Raw genomic sequence first — 16,078 nt, 5'->3', positions numbered from 1 at the left:
TAGAGCTACGGCAGCTACCCCTCCGCCGCCTAACCGCTCCTTCCGGCCGCGGGCTCCTCTCGGCTCGGCTCGGCTCTCCTCTGCCGCGCTCGCTTCGCCTTCGGCTGTTTCCGGAGCCGCAAGCGGCTAGCTGCGGAGACGCTCCGGCGCTGGCTGCAGATGTCGGACGGGCAGGCAGCTGAGGGGCCGGCTTTCTGGAGCCCCGCAGCTCGCCGAGGGTCGGCGGGGGGCGTCGGGGACAGACGGGGAGTGGAGGAGAGCCAGGCAGCCGCCTCAGGTACGCAAGGCCCAGGCGCTGGAAGGGTGGGTGCCTCTTGGCTCCGGGCCATGCACCTCGGGCGACCCGTATCCCCACTGCCACGGGGGCCACGGCTGCGCTCGAGGTCGTTTTCTACTCTGTTTGGAAATACCCTGGTTCCAGTCCCCGCTTCCTTTCTCGGCGCACCCGGGTTGGCAGTCCGGCTCCTTCCGCCGCGCCTCTTCGGCGTCAGTCGGGGTCCGCATCCCACCTCCATTCCCGCCGCGCACACTCCTGCCCCTGTCTTTGGCTCCCCGCGCGACCCTACCTCTGTCTCCCACGCTAGCCTCTCCGCGCGCTCCTACCGGGGTCTGCCGGGGCGCCCACCTTCCTCCCGCTTTGCCCTAGCGTAGGCCCCCGCGCCCAGCCGCCGTCCCCTGCATCCTTTAGAGTGGGAGAGATGGAAAGCAGCCAGAATAGGGAGGCTTTGAGGTCTCGGAAGAGCCTCGTAGTCAAAGCAAAGGCAGGAACTGGAGGCTGCAGTAGAAATTTTGGTGATCTCGCTCATTCTCTGAGACCCTCCCCTTGCTTGGGCCAGTGTCTCCATTTCAGATCACACAAGTTCTTTCGTATGAATTTACTTAAGTGTCCAAAGACTAAAGGTACCGTCTATCACGCGGTTACCTTTCAGCTTTGTGAGCATCACAGGGACGTGCGACTGAGAGGATACTTTAGAAGAGAGACATCTGGTCTCACTAAGTAGCAAGTAACTGGTTTTCGAGATCTCAAAGTAGATATCATACAGTACAGCGACTGAGGCACTGCTGTGGAACCCGGATGCTTGGTTGGAATGTGAATCCTCACTTTTAGTGACCCTGGACAATTGGTTTAACTTCTCTAAACATGTCTGAGTTTTCCTCTTATGAGTACCTGTGCCTTTACAGCATGGGTGGAAGGACTGTGAGCCACTGTGACTAAAGCGGCTTGATGTGAAACCCAAGATGCACGCTGTACAAAGCAGTTGTCTAGGAGGAGATTAAAGTCTGATTTTGCACAGCTAAATTACTAGAAAAGGTATTCCTGGTTGTATCTTTCAAAATAGTGGCTTTTCTACATGTCCCTGATGTATGATGTTGCACGGAGCACCCCTCCCCCCAAGCTGTGAATCACTGAACTCTTTCTGGTGACTATATTTTTATTGAAAACATCCTAACACATTTTTGTTTTTCCTATTTTTAAGTTTTTGTGCTCTATGGTAAACAATGCTAACATACATTTGATATTATGGTAATAGAAATTTTAATTAGGGTGGGATGTAGCTCAGTGGTAGAGTTCATATGAGAGGCCCTGGGTTAGATCCTAGCACTACCAACAAAGAAAAGGGGGAAAAAAATTAAGTGCACTTCCTGAAAGATTATAACAATGAAGTATATAAGCCCTTGTAGAGGTATATGTCTTATAAGCACCCTATATGTGCCAATATTTATGTTACATACACTTCAACTTGTCTTTTATTTCCTCATGCCTTTGTGGTGATTTTATATCAGATCTATTTTCTAACATATTCCTGGAGTGCTCTTAGCACCTTGTGTTTAAAGTGTTTGTCGGGCAGAAAGTCCTACAAATATCTGGCTGAACCTGAAGGTGAAGGTCACTTTGCAAAGATTTGACCGGCCATCCAATAATACTCGAGATCACCAAGCATTCTCCTAGGGGTAGAGCGGTGGGGCTTTACCAGGAGCCATTTGACAGCCCAGGGGACATCTGGCAATATCTAGAAACGTTTCTGGTTATCAGAGCTGGAAGCAGCCATTACTGCCAAACCGTAAGCCACACACGCTGTTAAAACGCCCTTGTCCTTTTTTTTTTTTTTTTTTGGTTCTTTTTTTTTTTTCCCGGAGCTGGGGACCGAACCCAGGGCCTTGCGCTTCCTAGGTAAGCGCTCTACCACTGAGCTAAATCCCCAGCCCCGCAAGGGTACTTTTGAGAGGAACTCAGGCCTGGACTTCAGCTACGCCTCTGAAGCTCAGTGGGGATGCTACTTTGACAGGGTTTTTATAGACTTGGGAGTAAAACTTTAAAACTGCTCAAAATTGGGAATTTGCTGCCACTTCCCAGTAGAAAATGAGCTGAGGTAACAGAGACACTAAAAGGGAGGAGACCAGAAAGACATTTTTTTTTTTTTTGTCACCTTAGAAAACAGCAGGGGAAAATGAGTGGATATTCATTTGTTATTGAACTGAGGGTTCGAGCCTCTCAGTGTACTTTATTCCTTCAGGAATTTGTCAGTATGCAGAATAATAAGATCCTGTTTCTACCATGCAGCGCTGGTATTTGTGGCTGAGGTTTTGGTAAAAGGAAAGGTTTATGTTTGTGTAAGCGAAAGTCTCTAGTGATCACGATATTCCTAGCGTCTTAGGAACTATGATTGTTTTTAATAGATTTCTTTCTTTTTTTTTTTTTAATTTGGGGGCACCTGGGTTCTTTATTTCCCTAGAGGAGAGAGAATCATTCCTTATATCATGAAGCTCTCTGAGGAGTATGTATTACATCACTTAAAAACAGGTCCTTTTCCAAGACGTCTACAGGGCTCCGTGGTACTGGAGGACGATCTTGCGCACCGTGTGTTCGGATGCTGATTGGTTTGCCCAAATATCTGATTGCAGTCTGGACGTTAACGTTGTCACGATGGTATTTGGAACGTCCTCTCTCAGTGTTGTGTGAAGATTCTTCTCCATCACCTCTGATTGGTCAATAAAGGGCTGATTCAGCCGAAAGCTGGGCAGAAGAGGATAGGGCATGACTTCTGATTCCAGTCAAGGGGTACCAGTTGAAAAGGGAAGAAAGAACGAGAGAGGAGAAGGGGAGAAGGACCAGGAGGATCCGCAGACCGTCAGGGGAGTCGTCCTGAGGGAGCCAGGGCAAGACTCAGACTGCTGGTAAAGGACCTGGTGGCTGGGAAGTAGGCTGCCACAGAGGGTTAGAATAGATGAGTATCTGCCCAGCGTAGTGCCTGCAGCTTGTTCATAAATTTATTAGGTCTCCGTGTCATTTTTTTTTCTTCCGGAGCTAAAAATGGGCTAGAGCAGGCCTACAAACGCCCTGTAGTTACTTGGGGAGCATTTACCCTGGGGAAAATAAAGGACAGTGTTTGTTATGATCTCCGCAAGGACTCAGTTTGCTGTATACGACCAAGCATTTGATGTGCAGGGCTGGAGAGGGGCAGGTGAACTTGTCTCTGGTTCTAGTGTAGGACTGAGCGGTGCAGTATGTCCTTCAACAGGGATGGAGTGTTTCATATCTGTGACTGTTTGATGTCAGGTCAGTTAGGGCTTGAAATTTGGTGACTCCCTGTTCCATCCAGAGCGCTGGATGGAAGCTTATGTTGAGAAGACTTTGTTTTTATTTCTTGATTTCTTTCCTGATTTTTAAATTGACATGCTAATAATTTCCTTGTGGCTTTTTAAAAAAAGCACAGCTGCTGTATTTTTCCAGTGTTGATGGTTGGTCATCATGTTATACTTAGCTCATGAAATACAGTACAATGAGTGTTACCCCATCTTGGGTGCTGAAGAGAAATTGGGCCGTATGTATGGTCACTGGGTTCGGTTGAAGCGTCACCCAGTTGATGTGCTTTCCTGTAAGCCTCTCAGTTCTAACCTCATCACCTGCTTTTGGGTCCTCTGCTCTGAAAAAGAAAAGCCAGGCTAATTATTTCTGCAGCTGCCTAGTGAAGGGGAAGTCTTAGGAAATGAGTTCTAAAGAAACCTTGACCTAATTAGTATTCAGACACTAGGGGGGGGGTGCCCCTTTTTGGCTTTCCTGTAGAGAGAATACACACAGTAAACTCAAATCTGTAGCATGACCTGAATGCCTTAGCCACAGTCACTAACCTGAAACGAAAATCACGGCTTGAAAAAGGTCCCGAGCTGGGTGGTGGTGACATGCACCCCTCTAATCCCAGCACTTAGCAGCAGAAATAGGTGGATTCACAGAGGCGAATTTGAGGTCTGCCTGGTTCACAAAGCAAGTTCCAGAACAGCTACTGCTACAACAAAACCTTCTCAAAAACAGACAAACAATAACCAGACAACAACACCCACCCAAAAAACAAACAAAAAGAAAACAACAAAAACCCAAAAAAGAGGGGCTGGAGAGATGGCTCAGTGGTTAAGAGTACTGACTGCTCTTCCAGAGGTCCTGAGTTCAATTCCCAGCAACCACATGGTGGCTCACAACCATCTGTAATGGGATCCGACGCCCTCTTCTGGTGAGTCTGAGGACAGCGACAGTGCACTCACATACATAAAATACATAAATCTTAAAACAAAACAAAAAAGAATGAAATATAGAGTATTTGAAGAAGGTTTTGGTTTTATGTCTCACTTTGGTGTTGAGACCATGAGTTATAAGTTGTTACTGTTCATCTTCCGTTTCTCCTCCTCCACTCATTCATTGTCTTCAAGATTTTGGCCAGTGAAGAACCATAGCAATGATCTTGCCACAGTAAAGAATGCCATGTTCTACTATTATCTGGTTACTATTTTAATTTTCTATTTCAGTTATAATGTTATACACGATATTACTAGTTTGAGAAATTAAACTTTTATAATCACATTAAGATTAATACATACTCATTGAAACTAATAATAAAAGCTTTTCTCCGCTGTCCTCTAATTTGTGAAACTTGTCCTGTGTTCTCTAGAATTAGCTTGTATTTGACTGGCCTATTAAAATCTGCACTACTGAAAAATTGGCTTTTCCTTGTTCCCAATGGTTTAGATTTCAGAAATCTAAAAGGATGTGTTTATATTTGTTTTTTCCTGTCTCTCTCACACAAGATTCCATCTTCCCACACTGTATACTTCAGGAAATAAACATGTTTTTCTTTCCTCCTTACACTTCCTGTCTGTCTGAATACAGCTACAGTTGTTTTGCCAGCAGTTCTTGAGTAAGTTAGGACATCCCTTTAAACTAAAAAGAATAAAATATCTTCTCTCTCTTTTTTCCTCCTGTATACATTATGCTGTTTGGAAAAAAAAAAGATGCTCTGAGAAGTGACTCTTGATATATGAAATTTGTGTAGCCTGACTGATAAAGAGAAATGGAAATGACTCACTGTTGGCACAGGTGCACGAAATGCTGTTGTTCCTTACTCTAGGGGGCCTCAGTTACACTGTTAATATCCATCACAATTAGATCGTATTTTCCATTGATCCATTTCTTTGCAGTGCCTATTTTATATAGGTGTATTCCTGTTTAAGAATGTAGACTGGAGAGGGCTGGAGAGATGGCTCAGTGGTTAAGAGCACTGGCTGCTCTTCCAGAGGTCCTGAGTTCAAATCCCAACAACCACATGGTGGCTCACAACCATCTTTAATGGGATCTGATGCCCTCTTCTGGTGTGTCTGAAGACACCTACAGTGTACTTATATATAATAAATAAATGGTTAACAAAAAAAGAATGTAGACACAAGGTTATTATAGCATCATTTGGAGTGGTAAAAGATTTGGGGGGAAAATGTTTATCCATACAGAACTCATAAATTAATGCCTCGTTTTTCATCAAATGAAATATTTGTTGTAGAAAAAAATGAGAGCTTTTTGTGTGAAGCTTCATAAAGTATCTGAGGTTAGAAAAAAATTTTCAGTGGTGTGTCTAATGTCCTGGTAGTGTAGTAATATGAAACTCATGTGTGTTATTACCTTTATGTGCGTATCTGGAAGACTACGTAAGACCCAGTAGTGTTGATTGCCCGTGGTCATGGAGAGCTAACGTAGAAGGAAGCGTTCGTGGTAGAGTTTTGACACTTTAGAATTTTGAATAATAAGAATCCACCTATCAGAAAAAGAAATACATATACAAACACTCATGTGCTAGAATGTTCTCCACTGTGGGGTTTTTTTTTTTCTTTCTTTCTTTCTTTCTTTCTTTCTAAAATCAGAGTCTTTCTGCATATCAGGGACAGATCTTAAAACTCAGATTTTTTTTTCATGAAATAGAGGTTAGCAATATCTTTGAGCACTAACTTTATGTATAGTATATATTTTATTGTCTTAAACTGATTCATTATTAATTTAAGAATACATTAAGATTTCTTGGGGTTGGGGATTTAGCTCAGTGGTAGAGCACTTGCCTAGCAAGTGCAAGGCCCTGGGTTCGGTCCTCAGCTCCGGAAAAAAAAAAAAGTTTCTTTAAAAAAATACCCGTTACCTACTTTTACAATGTACCATTGCCAACACAATCATTCAGTACTAATTATTTTGATATACACTTAAAGATTTCATTTCTTTAATTTTTAATTTAATTTTGAGATAAGAGTCTCTCTGCATAGTCCTGGATGGTGTGGAACTTGCTATGCTTATAGACTGGGCTGGCCCCAAACTTACAGAGCTCTGACTGCCTCTGCCTCCCAAGTGCATGGGCTGCCATGCCTAACAGAGCTTGTGTTTATTTTTATATGTGCATGTATGGGTTTGCACACACGTGTGCCTGCAGAGGTGGAGAGTGTGTGGGACTGGAGTTGTAGGCAATTGTGAGTCCCTCACCCAGCATGGGAACTCTGGAAGAGTAGCGTGCTCTCTTAAGTGTTCTGCCGTCTCTCTTTGGCACCTTGCTTTTTTCCATAATTTATATTTGTTTGTTGATTGTCATTTTTTAAGGTGCCTGTGCGAGTGCCTGCATGTATGTTTTTGTACCGCATGAGTGCCTGGAACGCACAGAAGCCAGAAGAAAGTGTTAGGTTCTCCTAGAACTTGGGTTACAGATGCTTGTGAGCCGCTGTGTGGGGGCTGAGACCCAATGTGGGCAGCTAGAAGAGCAGCAAGTGCTCCTAACCGCCGAGCCACATCTCCAGCCCCACGTGTCTTCTAATTAATTTTAGAGTACGTCGCTCGTATTTGCTCCGTGCTCTCTCATTGCTCCTGTCCCTCTCCTGCTGCCCTTTCTCCTAGAATAGTCCCCATTCCATTCATGTGTGCGTGTCCAGGTGAAGACTCCATATATGAGAGGAAATGTAATCTTTTGTCTTTCTTGCCTCTCACTACTTTCTACCTTCCCCTCTCTGCGTGCCTTCCTCTTCTCACATAGTTCCTCTTTTATGACATAGGTGTCTGTGTATCATACACATACGTACATCATACATGTACAAAATATCAAAAGCTCCCTGCCAGATGCATGGCTGAGGTGTCTGTCCATTACACTTGTAGACCTTTATCTTCCTATGTTGCTTGCAGTGTTATGCCTACACTACACAAATGTCTGGTGTCTCTGATAGCTCATTTCACTGTCTCGGACTGTGAGGCCCTTGCTGGTCCCTCTTAGCTTCGTGGCTTATGGAACAGTCAGGTTCTCTCGCCCTCCTAAGAATCCCCTCTCGAGGTGAGCGTTTCCTCCCATGTGTCCTCCCATGTGAGTTAGGAATCAGGGGAAGCACACAGTCTGCAGCACACACAGTCCACAGATCTGTATAGAGGGACTGGTCTTCCTACTTTATAAATGAGCCAAGCTTTAATAACATGTTGGAGGTATGTGACCGTCAGTTTCAAATAGTCCACTGGAGACCCGGAATTCTTCTCTCTACAGCAGCAAACCTCATAGCAAATGTTTGATAGCAGAGTCTGCAACCCCACCCACAACCCAGGCTCAAGGTTACCCAGCTCCAAAGTCATTTTCTGATGACGTTGGCCCTAGCCATTGCCTGCAGAGGCTGCCCTCCCCGCCCCCAATCTCAAACTAAACTTCCTGGTTGGTCGAAGCCTCCTGCTTATGCTTTTTCTGCTTACTGGGCATCTGACCCCCAGTTTCCTGTTTTCCAGAACCGCCCCCCACCCATGTTGTCTCTCAGTCTACAGCTTCCTGAATGGCTGTTGTTCCCTGTACCCCAGGGTAGCTGAGTTCTGATCACACTCAGCACACTGAGGCACTTAAGTGACAAAAAGAGGACTCACTGGGTCACCAAGACATACAGCTGGATTTGAGGTTTGTGAGAGCTGAAGGCTTTTTCTGTGGCTGGGACAGCCTGCCTCACTTGTCTTTGGGATGAGGCTTCTACTTCCCTCCCCCCCAGCTTCCAGCTGTGAGGCCTGAGCTCTGCGCGCCTTATTTCCTTTTGCTGTTTTTCTTCACTCTTCAGTGGTTCTGGCATTCTCTTTGTGGACCAGAAGCTGCCCCCATGTGATTGTGGGAAAGACAAGAAAACAAAAACCAAAGCACATATCTCCCCCAAATCTAGGGCTGCCCCACTCAATCCCCCTCTTAAACATCCACTCACTTTCCAAGGCCTTCACTCTGGGGTGCAAGTTCCTTACATGTGAACCTGTGCCAGATATAACCATGTCCAGACCATGGCAGTTACCACAGTGATGAGCTCAAATATGTATACAAAACCTTATTCAGATTGTATATACTATTGAGAGAAAATAAAGGGTATCTATATAAATAAAAGGCCTTGGCTATGTAGCGAGTTCTGTCAATATATCAACCAGTAAGTGAAAGCGTGCTTCTTATTTGTAGAGTGGAAAACTAAGATTATAGAGACACCATTTAGTCCCCAGGTTGCATGTGTATGGAATGCAGCATCAGGAGTAATCCCAGAAGAGTTCTGGTGTTTTCTTCAGGCGTGGAGATTGACAGGTGTACATATAAGTGAAAGGTTCAAAGGCTTCACAATCATGGCAAGCAGGGAAGGGCTTGCTTTGCAGCATGGCCGGATCCTGAGCAGTATGAGAAGGCTCACCTTATTTTATTGTACCTCACATTCATTACAGCTCACAGATAATGGCAGCCTTTACAAATAGAAATCTGAGCAAGTGTGTCAGCATTATTTCTCCCTGTGTGCTCACATCCTACTGCGGTTACACTCTGGTAACTCTCATAGTCCAAGGATTCATTGTGATATGTTAGTGGTGCTCTGTGACCTTATATAAACAGCAGCCTTATATAAACAGATGTCTTAAGTGAGGCCAGGGGTGGTTGGTGTATGGAAATGACTCAGAAAGCAGCAGGTTACCAAGTCTTCACCGGAACAGTAAGGATGCTCAGGACGAGGCCAGGATGCCATGGTTACTCTTCAGTTTAAATTCTGAACTCAGGCAAATCCTATCCAGGAGCTTTTGGTGGATTTGTTGTTTCAAGCAACAGAAACTAATTCTGATTGCCTTAAGCAGAGAGAGGATTCATTAGAAGGATAAGGAAGACTTACTAAATCACTGTAAGGGGGTGAGTGGGGGAGGCCAGACAAGACCGATGCAGCCAGTCCTGTAGATGCTGCTAAAATTCTGCTAATATGCTGAACCTGTTTCAGGTCCCAGGCAGGGGATCTTAGGTTACGTGCCTGCCTGCTGACTTTCTGGTGGTGGGAATTGAAGCTCTTTCATTACATGTTTATAGTGTATGAATCAGCCAGTCTCCTTCAGAGAGGTCGTTGGGTATTTAAAAGCCAAAAAGCTGACAAATGACTCCTGCATTTGCTGTTCCAGGGGACCTGCAGATACAATTTATATCAGCACTGAGGCCTATTGAGGTCAGCCGAAGATGTACCTACCGGTTATTCTACAGGGGAAGCTGGGGACTTCAGATCTGCACCATTAAACTAGATATAGGTCCTCAGCAAGGCTCCAGGGTGTGTCACACAGGTAGTTTTCCAGCCCTTAGGAAAGAAAATAAATGGTGTTTAGAAGCCAGCATCGGTGTACCAAAACCAAATTTGGCCACCTAGTTATTGCCCAATTGTGCCTCCAAACCTGTCCCAACTATCTTTATCAGTCAGGTTCTCTGTCTTCTGTGGACTTCTGTCTGATCTGGTATCCACCCCTACCGAAGGCTTCCACAAATTTTACCACTCTAAGAGTTCAGCAAGAGATCGGAGAGATGGCTCAGTGGTTAAGAACACTGACTGCTCTTCTAAAGGTTCAGTTCCCAGTACCTACATGGCATCTGTCTGCTGCCATCTTCTGGTGTGTAGATGTCCATGCAGGAAAAGTTCCCACATACATAAAACACATACATAAATAAATCTAAAAGTAAGTAAATAAAATACACTTTATTAAAAAAAACTCCAAAAGAACTGAGTGAAATTAATGAAATGTGTTTTCTCAAGGTCCTTCAAGGGATGGGTGGGTGGGTGTTGAACCCATGGCCTGACCCATGCTAGGTAGATGATCTGCCACTGAGTGTCTCAGTTACCTGTTTGTACCTTTGCTATGGCTTCTAGCTACACCGCTGAACTGCAGTGATCGTGCATGCGTGCGTGCGTGCGTGCGTGCACACTTTGGCTTATTATTCTGTTTCCTTTGCCCGCAGTGTCCTTTCCATTTGACTTGGCTGTGCCCTACTTATTCATTAAGACAGTTAATTATCTGTTTCAGGAAGCCTTAGATACTTGTCCCCTTTGTTAAGTGTTTCCGTGATAGTCTAGTTAATTAATCTAGATAATATCATGTATTTACTGCTTGCTAGTTTTCTTTATTCGAGTCTTTGAAGGTTCACATTTAACTCTGTTCACAGCATGGAACATGGTATCTGGCACGTAGCAAGGGGCCTCGTCAAGGTGTGTTGAATAGAAGTAGTCATTAACTCAAGTTCTTTCTTTTTTAATTCAATTTTTATGTGACTCCTGTGTATTACACAAAATGTTTGCCGGAGTAATGTCTGCAGGACAGATTCTGTGCTTTATTCTAAATGGACGAGCGAGCAGGGCTGGGGAGATCACTTAGTAAAGTGCTTGCTGTGTAATCAGGAAGACCTGATCCCTAATACCATGGTATTAATACCAGATATGACATCATAGAACTGTAACCCCAGTGCTGAAGAAGCAGAAATAGGAGGCTTGCCAGCCAGCCAGTTCAGCCAAATTGTTGAACTCCGGTAAGAGCCTATCAAAAAGTAAGGTAGAGACTAGAAAGATGGCTCATGTGTAAAAGCACTTGCCCCATAAGCTGGATGACAGAATCCCCAGAACCCAGGTAAAAATGGATGTGGCACGCACATCCGATATCCCAGTACTTCTGTGCTGAGGTCAGTGGCTGAGATGGGAGACTTGCCCAGAAGCTCAAGTGCCAGCCAATCTAGGATACACAGAATAGAAGAAACAGCAGGAGACACCTCACCTCAAAACAAGGTGGAGGGCCAGAACTGACTCCTGAGAGATTTCCCCTGACCTGCACACTTACTCTGTAGCATACATACATGCACTCACATGTCACACACACATACATATATGCAAACACATAAATTAAAAAATATAGGCAGAGGACTGAGTGTGTGATGGATATCTTTAATCCCAGCACTTGGGAGGTAGAGGCAAGCAGACCTCTGTGAGTTCAAGGCTAGCCTGGTCTACATAGCAAGTTCTAGGCCATCCAGTAGTGCTTAGGGAGATCCTATCTCAAAAAATAAAAGGTGAGTGATTGAAGACACTTGAGGTTGACTTCTGTTCACCACACACACATATACATGCATGTATTTGCACACATGCAAATACCTATACACATAATGCACACATACAGAGAAGGGTCACTATCATTACTGAGTAAGAAGGTAGGCTAATGGAATAGATGGTATGAGCTTATTTTTTTTTAAGAAAAAGAGACAAATTATATGTATTTAATGTAATTTATCAAAAGTTAAAATAGTGTGTCATCATGATTTGTCTAGCAGATTGGTAACGATTGTATACACATTGTGATATGGAAAATGGTTGCATTTATTTCTTGATTACAGAAGTGAAACTTGAAGAGAAATTGAATAGTGGGTATGAAAATTTTATTTTTGAGGATTGCTTATAAAGAAGTAAAAAATATGCATCCATGTGCTCTAACTTCATAAAATAAGCACAAATGAAAAGTAATATATGAGTTATTTATCTAGTTGCTGTGATAAAAAAACCCTTATGTGAGAAAAGATTTGTCTTTGCTTACAATTCAAGGGTACAAGTCCATCGTGTTGAGTTTCTCAGTTACTTTCCTATTGCTGTGAAGAGACATCATGACTTACAAAAGAAAACATTTAATTGGGGGGGGGCTTGCTTACACTTTCAGAGGGTAAGTCAGTGGATGTTACGTTGTAGATCATGGTAGCAGGCAGGCACTGGAATAGTAGCCGATAGCTTATATCTGACCCATAAGCCAGAGACAGAGAAAGAGGGGTATGTGTGGGTAGCTGGAAGTAACATAAATCTTTTGAAACATCAAAGCCCACCCCCAATGACACATATCCTCCAACAAGGTCACACCCCCTAATCCTTCCCAAACAATTCCATCAACTGTGGACCAAGCATTCAAGTCTATGAGTCTATGGGACCATTCTTATTCAGATCACCATAGGGAGGAAGATGTGGTGGCAGGAGTATGAGGTGCTGGTCAAGTGGTCAAGTTGCATCCAGAGTCAGGAAACAGGGTGATGAACTAGCTCCTCTTTTTTATGCAGTCCATGACTCAAACCCAGGGGATGGTGCCATCTATTTTTAGAGTGGGTCTTCTCACTCCAGTTAACACAATCAAGATAATCCTTCCAAGACAAGCCCAGAGATTAACCTAATGTAGATAATTCTTCATTGGTATTCACAAATGTTTGTCTCACAGGTGATTCTAGGTAAGTTTTATCGAATACAAATATATCAATTTTCCAAGTTGACAATCAGTAATAACTGTCACAGATACCAAGTTGGGTTGATGGTAAACAAATGCAGTCCCAGCAATTCAGGAAGCCTGGGTCAGATGAGCACTTGAGCCCAGAAGTTCAAGACTAGCCTGGGCAACATAGCGAGACCCTGTGTCATAGAAAGGAAAATAAGGAAGTAGTCATCACATGTCGAATTCTGTCAGTTTCCTAAACATTTTGCAAATTGGACTCTGATGTTGAATTGAGGTATTCTCTTACTGTTGCCACGAAAGCAAAATGATGGGTGATCCCTGCCAAAGATGGCAGCCTGGCAAAATGCGAAATATACATAAGGCACAATAGAGCACTATAGAACAGTTTGTACTATTAATGGCGGAAAACTGGGAAAAGCACTGATTATCTCATTAGGGATGAGAGTATGGTATATATGTCCATTGCTGTGAACAGACACCATGAGGAAGGCAACTCTTATAAAGGACAATAATTAATTCGGGCCGGCTTACAGGTTAAGAAGTCCATTAGTATCATGGCTGGAAGCATGGCAGCAGGTGGGCAGACATGGTGCTGAAGAAGGCAGACTATAATTCCATATTGGGTGAAGCCTGGGTATGGAGCCTCAAAGCCCACCCCCTAGTGACATACTTCCTCCATACAAAGCCACACCCACTCCAACAAGGCCACACCTAATAGTGCCACTCCCTGCCCAAGCATATTCAAACTACCACATTAATCAACTATTTCATTAAAACACACGTGAAAGAATATTAGGCTCTTGAAATACTGTTGCTTGTTTTGTTTTTGTGGCTTTTTGAGACAGGGTCACCCTATGACCTCACTCCAGCTTCAAATTCTTGATTCTCCTGCCTCAGCCTTCTAAGTTAGAATGCTCTCATGAGTGATTGATCACTTTATCATTAAGTAGTAGCCTTGGTTGTCCCTTGTGACACCTTTTGGATGGGTATTCATATGTGTGTCTTGAGGGTTTTTGAGATAAAGTCTTGTTGTGACCCAGGTTGGTGTTGAGTTTACAACAGTCCTCACCTTCTCAAATGTGGGGGATGTAGGAGTTCACCACTGTGTCCAGCTTGAATCCATGTCGTCTCATACAGGTGTAGCCACCTGCACTGTCTCGGTTACCGTTCGCATGGAATGTCCTTTCTTACCCCTTACCTTCATGCAGTCCATGCATCTGAGGTGCAGCATTCGTAAACATCATGATGTGAACACCTTCATGTATGTCTCAGTCCATTTTGTGCTGCCATAGCAAGGCTGGATAATTTATGCTCTCAGTTTTTCAGCATTCAAAATTTAACCCAGTTCAGGCATGAGTCAGGTCTCTATCTTTGAGCTGTGTGGTTGAGCTTCATTGTACCATTGTATCACTGAGCTTCTCCTGTCTCCCGTGCCATGCCAGCCAGATTGACTCCAGGGCCTTGTTCACTCTAGGCAAGCATTCTGCCTTCCTCAGCCTGAGACTGGATGATTTATAGTGAACAAAGCATTATTCTTGCAGTTCTACAGGAAATCCAAGGTCACATCCAGCAAGGGCCTCCTTGCTCATGGCCACAGGCCAAAGGACAAAAGAAGAGGTGATAAAGGACAAAAGAAGAGGTAATAAAGGACAAAAGAAGAGGTGATAAAGGACAAAAGAAGAGGTGATAAAGGACAAAAGAAGAGGTGATAAAGGACAAAAGGTGATAGAGGAGTGGGGGAAGGGAAGCTGAGCTCATTCTTTCACCAGCCGCTCCTGTACTCCTGCACTCCCACGCTCCCGTGCTAATAGAGTCATCTCAGTCCTGAGCATCTCAGTCCTGAGCATCTCTCGGAAAAGGCTGGTGCTCATTACAGCGGTGTCTGCCTCCAGGTCTGAGCGGGGCATCGGTAAAGTGAGCCTGAAACACGGCTGATGGGCCCTGTTGAAGGAAAACACAGGAGCCCCTTTAAGGAGCTATCACTGGACAAGGCTAGGGAAATGTAGTCATTGTTTACCTAGGTTTCTAATTATTTTGCCCGTCGATATAGACTTAACCTATTGTCTTCCCCTCTTTTTCTCTCCCTCTGATTATTTTTATTGTTGACTCACTGGGTAGCCCAGGCCGGCCTTGAGTTCAAGATCCTCAGTCTCCTGTAAGCATCAAGCATTCCTGGTTCTGCCTTTCTTTCTCCCATGGAGTTTATGAGTAGCCATGCAGTGCATGGGGGGAATCTTCTTCTGGTAAAAATTCACACTGATACACATTCAAAGTGCTAGTGTAAGGACCAAGTACTTTCTAGTTTCTAGTGAGATTAGACAGTTTTAGACACTGGTCATGGCTATTTGCCAAAGCCATCAGATGAAAGGTACAGCCGTTTAGAGCGGTGGTATGTCCCTTTTTTAATCAACCACAAACAAAGTCCATGACAAGTGCTCAGTAGCGTTTGATGCCTGTCTTTAGGAATAGACACTTGAAGGGCCTCTCGCGTGGCAGACGTGCACGCATGGACACACGTACTCACTACATGCAAACCTGTTTATATGTATGGATACGTTTCTGAAATGCTGTGCATTAAATAGTCAGCAGTGGTTGTCTTTGTTTAGTAGATTGATGCTTGATTTCTCTTGTTTTGTGGCTATTTTGCTTATCTGTATGCTTTGATTTTCTAAAGTGAATAATAGACTGTTATTAAAATGTTTTAAAGAAAATGAATTGTATAAAGATGAATTTTTATCTGTATTTTATTTATTCTACAATAAACAGTTATGAGTGCAACTTAGAAATAGTTTGGAATAATAATATGGGTGCATAAAGACTAAATTTAAGTTTAAAATTTCATTATTTTCTAAAAGTTTATCACAAAGAGGGAGTAGACTTAGAAAACAATATGTTTAGAAGCCAAGGGAAAACTGGTGATGTATTTAGAACAAATTTGCAGCTTAAAAACAAAGCCAGCGACTGGATAGTTTTATTCTCAGAATTGTGTCATCAGTGAACTCCACAAGGATTAGGAGACACGGGGGTGGGTAGGGAAGCTGTGTGTTTTAGCTCCTTCCTTTGAGTGGAACAGTGGACAAGCAGGCTCACCTGAGGTGGAGAAGGCAGCCTGGGGAGAGGGCTGAGTGGGCAGTGCGAATATTTAATCAGATCCGGGGAGGAGGGACAAAGAGAAGGACTCATTCTGAAGCAGTTTTCCAAGTCTGCACAGGGGAGACACTCGTGAGCCTGTCAGCTTCTTTACTG

The 16,078-nt window shown here is 43.9% G+C and overlaps 1 protein-coding gene across 3 annotated transcripts in view; it reads left to right on the top strand.

Annotated features, from left to right (window-relative positions):
• The first annotated feature begins 144 nt into the window (after positions 1 to 144).
• The window catches only part of Tmed8 (transmembrane p24 trafficking protein family member 8), a 34,279-nt gene continuing 18,345 nt past the window's right edge, over positions 145 to 16,078 (top strand). The window contains exons 1-2 of one of the 3 annotated variants that reach the window (XM_039113337.2): positions 148 to 277; positions 14,374 to 14,471. In XM_039113337.2, coding sequence (XP_038969265.1) covers positions 14,420 to 14,471 — 52 coding nt within the window. In that variant the 5' untranslated portion in view covers positions 148 to 277; positions 14,374 to 14,419. Of the gene's footprint in view, positions 278 to 14,373; positions 14,555 to 16,078 lie in introns of all 3 variants that reach the window. The other 2 variants (XM_063262691.1, XM_039113336.2) reach the window with 2 other exon arrangements.

This window comes from Rattus norvegicus, chromosome 6, assembly GCF_036323735.1.
Source record: "Rattus norvegicus strain BN/NHsdMcwi chromosome 6, GRCr8, whole genome shotgun sequence".
NCBI classification, from domain to species: Eukaryota; Metazoa; Chordata; class Mammalia; order Rodentia; family Muridae; genus Rattus; species Rattus norvegicus.
This window is presented reverse-complemented; position numbering and strand designations above follow the sequence as displayed.